Source organism: Diabrotica undecimpunctata, chromosome 2, assembly GCF_040954645.1.
Source record: "Diabrotica undecimpunctata isolate CICGRU chromosome 2, icDiaUnde3, whole genome shotgun sequence".
NCBI classification, from domain to species: Eukaryota; Metazoa; Arthropoda; class Insecta; order Coleoptera; family Chrysomelidae; genus Diabrotica; species Diabrotica undecimpunctata.
In genome coordinates, this window is record NC_092804.1 from 129,093,102 (window position 1) to 129,102,998 (window position 9,897).

Sequence of the window (9,897 nt, forward strand, 5' to 3'; positions counted from 1 at the left end):
TCTGAATCTGATTTGGATTTGTAACAAGTAGCTGTAAGTTTTATATTAATATTTTTATTCATCTATTTAACATACCTTAGACGGTTTTAAAAAGTCTTTTTCTCTTTTGTAATTTTTAAAAATTAAAAAAAATGTGAATTTTTTAAAACCCTTTTTAATGTAGACCAGTCAGTTCTAATATAGTGTGTGATAAAAGAGGTCACTTTTGTTTACATACACATAACACTTTATAACACTGAAATAATTCATTTATTTTTTACAATTATTCAAAGTAATTTTTCAATTAATCTTGAGCACGCCCATGGAGTGGTCGGAGCTACCAGTTAAAATTATGCTAATTACTCTCTCGTTCATAAAAATAAAGTATAATTAGCGCAACTGTCCTCAAAAAATTCATCTATACTATAGTAACATTTAGATAAATAAAAACTTCTCGACTGCTCTTCGGAATACAAAAATATTGCTTGAGGATCTTATATCGAGTAGTAGGTGATTAAACACTTTCTTATCAGTTTAAATAAATAATTTTTAAAATAATGTAGAAGAGGGAATTGGAATAACAGAATTTAAACGAGAGACATATGAAATAGATCGCTATTTATATTGAGGGTACGGCAAACTCTGAATAGGCTTTATCCCAAGAATCCAGTACCTCCCCTATTTAGACAATTTAAACATGCATTCATATATGAAAAGTACAAATCAATGTTTCACGAAAATAGTGTATCGTAGAGACTTAAAAGTATAATTTTTTTATGAAGAAAATTAAATTTGTTAAATAATTGAAATGAAATTTTGAAAGTCGAAGACTGTAAGCTGTAGTAAATAACCATCCATAATGAATTAAGTTGTTGTTTTATTTCGTTAAAAAGATTGTATTACTTTTTGAATAAAAAGCCAAACGCTTTGTTCCAAACGCTTAAAAATTTTTAATACGATTTTATGGGTAGTCTCTCCGGACACCTATTAATACTCATACTAATTTTTGAATTTTAGATATTAACAGGGTGACTTTTGTAACGACCTTGAAAGTAAGCCTTTATAAAAATGACTCTTGGAAAATTGTTTTTTATATTATACCCTTATATTATCTAGCACCAAGGTTGATAGGTTATTAAATAAAACACGTAATAATAATGCACATAAATCTTTTAATGAACAAGTAATAAAAACTCCTCTTACAAAAATAATATTAGGTCAAGTTCCAACATTGTGATATACTGTAAAATAATGGTAACACCATTTAAAACTTTTAGCTTATTTACTAACATAAACATTTAAATTTTCAGAAGTTTATTAAACACATATTTTATTTCGGGCTACCCGAAATAGTTCCAGGACTCTTCCGATTGGAAGGATTGTTACGCAGGCGTATTTGCAACTAGTTAACCGAAAAAGATAGTTTCCGTTTCGTTGAGTGTTGCGAACACTGTTCACAACAGACAGGATAAATAATTAAATTTGTCCACTACATGCAGAAGTAATAAGTCCGATAAGAGGCAACCCAACAAATAATAGCATAATTAAATAACATATCATAAATTAGTATCAAAAAGCATATTATTTACTCGTTAAAAATTAAAAAACTTAAATGTATACCTACATACAGTTTGTCAAGGAATATTTAAAATCTCATCCTACATGGAAACTATCAAAACATTCATAACAAAAATACTTATAATAATAGAAGGTTATTAAAATAACTAGAATTTTCAGCTTACAACTTTCCATACAAAACAAGGTGTGCATTATTGAAACTTTCTCCATGGAAATCCTCTTAAAAAAAGAATATTCAAACAACAAATACTTAACACTCCGAATAATTAAGATACGTGGCGATAATACCAGAGAAATTAAAATATAAAATATTCTTAATGTTTCCGCTTTCAGACGATAAGACGTTGTCTAAATCTGACTGTAACGTAACATTTGAAAAGATAGTTTATTTTGTGATCTGTATCACACTATGCTTAAAACTATTAAAGAAAAATAATATAGATATATACTAGTTTACATTAGGCGACTGTTATGTATCAACCAATGTGTTTTAATTTGTGTCTCATTAATTGCTAAAATATAATTTTCTGTACCTCGATCGTAAAATATATGAAACCTAAAAACACCACAATAGAAGGAAACATCAAAAATGGATTATAAAATTGCCAAAAGGAGAATTGAATCCAATAATCTGACAAAAATGTTACAACAAAAAAAAGGAAATGCTATTTAATATAGAGCAAATTATTAATATATGCAACAAACATGATGACACGAAGAAGTAAAATATGATATTAGGGAAAGAATAAATGTGAGTAACACAAAACAAACTCCGTATCCCAAACTATATATAACGAGCTTATTTCCAAAGTGTCTAAATCCAAAGTTTTATGGAACAAAACCGCTTATTTATCATTTAAAAGTGAATTTGAAAATTGTATTTATTGTCAAAACGTCTCACCTCCCTAGTGGTTTTATTTTCAAAGCGTCCTAAATCCGCCTGGCCAATCTATAAGCGCGTAGGAGTCATGTGACTGATCACTGCTGTTTACTAGTTTGCTTCTAGTTGATGCGTACAGTAAGTGGCCACAATCTGTGTTACAAATTGCAGTGTTTTTCTATTATTTTTATCATTTATTTTTTTATTGTTTATATTATTTATTTTTTTTATTGTTTTTATTATTATTTATTTATATATTATTTATTTAATTAATATTTCTATTGTTTATTTGTGTGAATAACGATAATAGCTAGTGTTGAAAAAGAGGTACTGTTTCACAAAGGTCGTACCGCGAGAAAAAAATTTACAAACACCCGCACAGTGGGTTCAAAGTATAGATAAATACTGGTGGACGTTGTCAGGATAATTTATTACTTGTAGAGACTTTAATACGGCATGGAGACATGGACGTTGAAAATATCTTCCATTAACAAGTTGGAAGCCTTCGAAATGTGGACCTTGCGAAGAATGTTCCGCATACCATGGACAGATAGGGTGAGAAACGAGGAAGTCCTAAGAAGAGCAAATACTGAGAGAGAATTGCTCAGCTTGATCAAGGCACGAAAGATTGGATACCTGGGCCACATCCTGAGAGGGGAAAAATATGCAATCTCTCAACTAATTATCCAAGGAAAGATTGAGGGCAAGAGAGGAGTAGGTCGCAAACAAATGTCGTGGCTGCGAAATATAAAGAACTGGACAGGCGTAACTAACACTGGCGAACTTTTACATGCCGCAAAAGACAGACGTCTGACCTTAAGATAATTCGCCAACGCACTATAGGTGCACGGCACCATAAGAAGAAGATACTTTAAGTAAGCGTTTTCATACAATCATTTACGGTCGTGAAAGTAAAGTAGAACAATATTCATTTATTACCAGTGCCGTACAAGTACAAAAACAGAACGTGTTAGAGGAACATTAAGTTAAAAGAAATAGAGAATTTTCTATATCCTACTTTGTTCAGAAAGAAGACTGCCGGTTTCTACAGCATTCTCAGAAGACCGACCTAACGTGTTCAACGTCTTGCTGCGTATTACTTCCGAAATGGTTCTTCCAGACACGAAACAAGAGGAGGAAAACGTACTAATATCCGTGTTAACAACATAAAGGATTTGATTCGTCAACACATCTTGAGTTTCAAGTGCAGTTCAAGACATTATGGACGAGAGAAAGAAAAATATTACTGTCATTCTTATTAAAAGTTTTGTAGCCCAACCATTGATAGTTACTCATTACTTAGATATTTTCTTAGTTTTTTCATATATTAATGTGAATAACGTTATGGAAATATGCAAAGGATGGAAGAGACAAGAATACCGTTGAGAACTTGGAAATGGAAACCAAATCGAAGAAGGAAAAGAGGCGTCCTACATTACAGTGGAACGAACAAATAAAAACAGCAATGGAAAAAAGAATCTTCACTGAAGAAGATATATACGGCAAGAAATGGCGATTGGGATGTAGTAAACGGCAAAGAGAATATGCTGTGTAAAGCCTCGGATAAGTAACAATTATTTTCTCTTTCGTTTCAGATACCGAACCGAAAATATTTACCTTCATACCTTTCAGATTCTTCAAGAGAAATGTGAAAGTTATTCCTGGAAGTAAATAAAGAAAACGCAGAAACCCAACCTTGTAAATATCATCTCTACTACAAAGTATTTACCACTGAATTCAATCTTGGATTTGGTACACCCCGTACAGATATATGTAGCTATTGTGAACAAGTAATCAAGTGTGAAAAGGAGGACGAAGTATGAAAGATTTTAGTAGGTGCAATTAATATTACTCTTCCGGTACGAGGGCAACGTTATTTGTCAGTAGATCGGGTTTTTGGAAGAGTAGAAAAAACATTACGGAAAACTGAACTTTGTTACCAACTGATTACCACATAAATTTGGATATGTGTTTGTTCTCGGCGAACCGGTTTACTGATGAGCGGAAACTATCGGTTAGGAGGCACATAAAATTCAAAATGGACTTCAATATAACAGAAATGAAATCCATAGATATAACAGGTAGCAAGTCCATGCTACCTTTCCATATGTTTCCATAAACTGTTAAGAGGGGGGAAGAAATAGTCATCTCTTAATCCAAGCAGTGAAGACTTAGGCCATTTAAGTACGATCGAGAAGTTGAAAGTTGTTAAATGACTTTTAAGTAAGCCAGATATTTTCGAACAGTATCCTGACACGTCATTTTCGCAGAAAATTTTATCAGCTGATACAAGTAATGCCGTTGAAAACTCTATTTGGAATGACGATGATGATGACTGAATAGATTTTAAAAGCTATTACTTATTGTAAACTAAGAATAAAAACACAATTTTCATTAATTATCCAATATTAGTTTATCAATTAAAATTTACCCGATTTTCACCATTTTATGGATATCAGACATTTTAGAAATATGCTATTCATAATTAAAAAATAATATTGAAGACCTCAAAAGTAAACCAATAAAAATAGCAATAAAAAATTAGGTAGCCATCTTAGGCTGAAGAAATCAAAAAATTATCACAAACAACCTACTACAAGGTGTAAATTACACAATATATACAGTAAATAACGAAAGATTCTTAAATCTATGTCCGAAGAGAGATTCTAATTGTTAATTTGAGACTGTTTACCTATCACTTTTCATTTTTTGGAAAGGTGCTGCTATTTCTACAACATGAGTTCTACTTATATTAAGTTTACGTAGTAGTCTGCAAACAAGCTGAAGATTATTTGAGTAATTTCTTATCCATATCTTAATTTTAAACATTACGTAAAATGTGTAACTCCTAATCATACCTTGTAACAAAACAATGCCTTGTATCAATGATGTAGATGATGTTAAAATTGTTTGAATCTTTGTTATAAAGTAACTAAGTATTTAACCCTGAGTCAATGAAAAAAGTAGCTGGAATTTGCTACACTTCTACAACATTTTAACCTTTCTAAAAAACAAAATATTCACAAGCTCTTTGGAACTATTAGTTTAGTTTAATAGGCAATTGTCAACTGAATCCGAAAACAATTGAAATATACGTGACAGAATGTAGATCCTGTGAGACAGCCGATGAAACTTCTATACATATTTTCTTGTACGTCCACAAAAAGGAAGAAAATCCAAAGGAAAACGTTATCTGATGTCGACAATTCCGTCATTCAGTTTTTGGAAGAATAAACAACATTAAAATATACACGAAAGGAACATCTAGAGACATGTTGAGGGAGAGGAGGATCCAGAACGTTACTCGCTGGTGGACGGAACTACGTCGGATGAAGAAATAGTTGAGCTACCAGAGATGGAAGAGAATCGAGACAAACAAGAAGCTCATCACAGGTTTTCTAGGAAAAACATTGCTGATAACGTTAAGAAATTTGATTTGAAGAACATTAAAAATATGTTCCAATTTCATATAAAAAATGTACACGCTCGAGTCATTACAGTAGTAGATGACGATGGTATATTGATCACTGTTATGACAAAATCGCTGAAGTCTCAGAAATGGTCAAATAACAGAAGACGAAATATGCTATTATTGTGACTATAGATACTCACTAGAAAATGTCTAAATCTATGTTAAATTTAAATCAAAAACAATATTTCTGTATGTTTAATACTTTCTAATTGAGTTTAGTGGGTGATTTAATAAAAACTTAATTAAATAGAAACTAATCGTTAAAATCAAAATATAGAATTGTGCAAAATATATTCATTCTAGGGAATAAATTATCGATTTTTTTCTTAATGTATTAAAGTCAAATTAACTTTATAGCTCTTTCGTAGCCCATATATAGAAACATTTATTCCTGTTCGTATAATTTTTGTACATTTGCTTAACCCTAGAACACTAACCATCGTAATTTTTCCGTCAATAATATGAATACATGATAATAATATGAAAATATGAATACGAAAAATAGAGACACGCACACACTCTAACGCAGCGGGAGCTGAGTTGTAATTGTGACTCGAAGTTGTCGCCAGATGAATCTGATAAAAATTCTGATAAATCAGAAAATGGATCTGAAACAGAAGATGCCGTTTTAAAAGCATTCAGTCCATCTCAATCAGAATTCGAACCATCAAACGAAAATAACTCAGATTTCGACCATGACTTGCCATCCAGTAGTAAGAAAAGAAAAAGAAATTCTAAGAAGAGAAATGAGTTGGAAAAACAGTTTACTTCAGCGTTTTCAAGAAAAGAAAGTAATCGCTCTAAAACAGACAAGAAAAAGAAATGACCTGCTCAGTAAACTCCACGAAACGAAGAAGAATCTCCAGAAATTGCAGCTAAAGGGAAGCAAACTCGGTTGCTGTAGAGTCTAAAAGGTAAAAATGGGCACAGTAACTTCGTACATTTTATTCAAGGCCCCACTGATAACACCAAGGAAACACAAACACAAATGTTGAAATTTGTGTTAGGGCGCAAAAATATAAAGTCGAAAAACTTACAAACTCGATACTAAATATTGACGAATTGTATGCACTTCTAAGACTACTTATTTTTGCTGCTGCCCAAAAGGACAATCATTTAGCGACAAGACAAATGCTTGATCACAAAATTTCTGGGGCGATATAAAAAGCAATTATGGACCGGGAAAGATTTGAATTTCTTATAGAATGTCTACGTTTTGATGATAAAATGTCTAGACCAGGCAGAAACGAAACATACCTATCAGCAGCCATTCGTGAAATATGGGATGATCTTATACAGAACGGCAAAACGTCTTATAAGCTCCGATCATACCGAACAATCGATGAGTAGTTATTGGCTTTTAGGGGAAGATGTCCTTTCTGGATATATATCCCAAACAAGCCAGCCAAATATGGACTCAAAATAGATGCTGTGTGATGTAAATACCAAATATATGTTCGATGGAACTAACATCAATGGACAGCCTCTAGAAGAATATTATGTAAAACAATTAACTCAGGGTGAGTATGGAAGTAACCGTAACATAACCATGGATAATTGATTTACGTCAGTACCGTTAGCAACAGACCTCTTAAAACCTTACAATTTAACTATAGTTGGTACTCTACGGCAAAATGAAACTGTGCTTGTTCTGTCGACAATCTACTGATATGTTCCAGTAGAATTTGATCCAACAGGAAAGCCAGATATCATTATATTTTATAATGCAACCAAGTACGGATTGGCCAAAATTTGACCAAATGTGCGGAAACATGAACATCTCTAAAAAAACAAGATGGCCTCTTTGCCTGTTCTATGGCATGTTAAATATAGCTTGCATACACTCTTGGATAATTTATAATCATAACCAACAACGACAGCAGAAAACACCATCAGCAGAAGAAAATTTATGGCCATATTATCTGAACAAACCTTGGCTACATCGTGTAAATTGACCAACTTTGAACAGCTCGGTAAAGTTGTTTATTGAAAATATTTTAAATATGGAGCCGCAGCAAGAACGAATGTGCTCTACTGTGTCAAGACGTGCCATGTGTCAATTTTGTCTGTCTAAAGAAACGTCGAATGACAATCCATCATTGCGAGCACTGCCGACGTCCATTTTGTGGTGAACATCGCGCTCTTTGTTGTCAGCCGTGCAGTTTTAAAATGTAGAATTTATGATTCTTTTTGTGATTTTTAGGTTTTAGAAGCTCTTGTTCAAAATAATTTGTAAAATTAAGTTATATAAAATACTTTTTCAGCAACCACATTTTTTTCCCAGCGTAGTAAATTTTACGATGGTTAGTGTAAATGATAGTAAAAATAAGGTTAGTATTCTAGAGTTAAAGCAGAAAGTTGCAAATTGTTTTTTTTACATGGCGGGCGATTTTAGATCATTATATCAACATATCAGGCGCCATCTAATGCCTTTTAAAGAAAAGTGACAGAGGAAGTATTAGATTTGTTTCTATTTCATTCAAATACATATAAAGAAAAATTGTGAATTAAGGTAAAACAGTCTCATAAAGTTGTTTAATTTCGCTGTAATATAATAAAAGCAATAGTTAGTGATTATTTGTTCAGTTAGTGGTTTTAGAGACAATGTGAGTATTGGCTAGCCGCCTAATGTAAACAGTTACATATTCTTTTAACAATCTTATGAAGTGGAACAAGACCCATTGCAGTCAAAAATGATCAATTTCGTCGATTTCTGCCCAAACCTCTTCCTCTTCCCAGAGCCGGAAATGATTGACTGTTTAAATAATCGGTAGTCGAATCACTGGAGTGATCATTATCGGAATTTTTAGGAAACTCTTTTTGAGGTCCTCTGTTTCCCACAGCACTAGAAAAATCTCTATTAGGTCTTCTATTCCCCATAGCACTTGCATAGCTCGGGCCTGACATTTGGCTCATTGAGTCGGATGCTACAGGTTGAGAATTGCTTAATGTCCATTTAGATTTCAAACCTGGAAAGCCATTATTGAAAGTAGATGTAGAGGAGTCTGACATTACAGATTCGTTCTCCCATTGAGAGGCACTAGAAAACGATATAACGGTGTCTTTGTCATCTTCACGAACTGATTGCTTCTTAGAAGATTTACTAGAAGCTGAATACAAACTAGCTTTTGATGAAGCTCTTGAACTCAAACTGGATGCTGTAAAAGCTTGATCAGGTACATGTCTTCCAGATTCTATAGGAATATTAAGAAATGAACAGCAATTATCACAAATTGTATAAGCAAGTCTGACAACCACAGAACGGCTACAGAATTGACAAGCTTCACTAACAGAATGAAAGTCACAACATATTCCAGCAGTATGGGAATAAAGATCCTTATCAACTTCCGTCTCTGCCATTGAATACAAGGGCCATACATTGTCATTAGCTACCGAGTTTTTTAGTACTTGGAACATATACTGTAAATAATAAACTTTAAATAATGGCGGCTCATCAAAATCAGCGCACCAACTATCTAACACGTGTTGAACCATTTTAACGATATCTTTCTTAGCATATAAGGGAGGAAAATTTTTCGAATTTCCTGTTTTAGAGGATAAAAACTCTTTCATTTCTGTATAAACTTCTTCCACATTGTCGTCATATTCACCAGTTAAAGGGATAGGAAGTTGATGTGAATCTTCAGATTGCTTTTTTGCATCACTAGCATACCTTAATGTTACAGTTAGGTCCAATCAAACAATATTAAAGCTGTTTTTAGGAAATTCCTTAACCTTCCAGTTATTGTGCGCAAGGAATCCATCCATTTAAAACCAAATTTCTTCTTTACCTTTAGCTATTTCTGCAAGTCTCGGTAAAATCTTTTCTTGTAGCAAGTCTAAAAACTTTTTTAAATTTAAATTTTCCTCATAGAAAAATGGTCCAATAATATTGTGTGTAAATATTCCTAACCAGACATTTATTTTTCGACGGTATGGCTTTCAATAATATTCTCAGGTTTTCTTGTCGACCTAATCCTAAAATTTT

At 32.6% G+C, this 9,897-nt stretch overlaps 1 protein-coding gene across 1 annotated transcript; it reads right to left on the minus strand.

Annotated features, from left to right (window-relative positions):
• Positions 1 to 1,131: 1,131 nt before the first annotated feature.
• Positions 1,132 to 9,601, minus strand: LOC140434865 (protein maelstrom homolog). The gene has a single exon (XM_072523448.1). It carries the CDS (start codon positions 9,480 to 9,482, stop codon positions 8,607 to 8,609), a length of 876 nt encoding a protein of 291 aa, XP_072379549.1. The 5' UTR covers positions 9,483 to 9,601; the 3' UTR covers positions 1,132 to 8,606.
• Between the last annotated feature and the right edge of the window lie 296 nt (positions 9,602 to 9,897).

Coding starts and splice junctions, on each gene's coding strand:
- LOC140434865 (XM_072523448.1), bottom strand. CDS start 9,482: ATGAAAGAGTTTTTATCCTCTAAAACAGGAAATTCGAAAAATTTTCCT.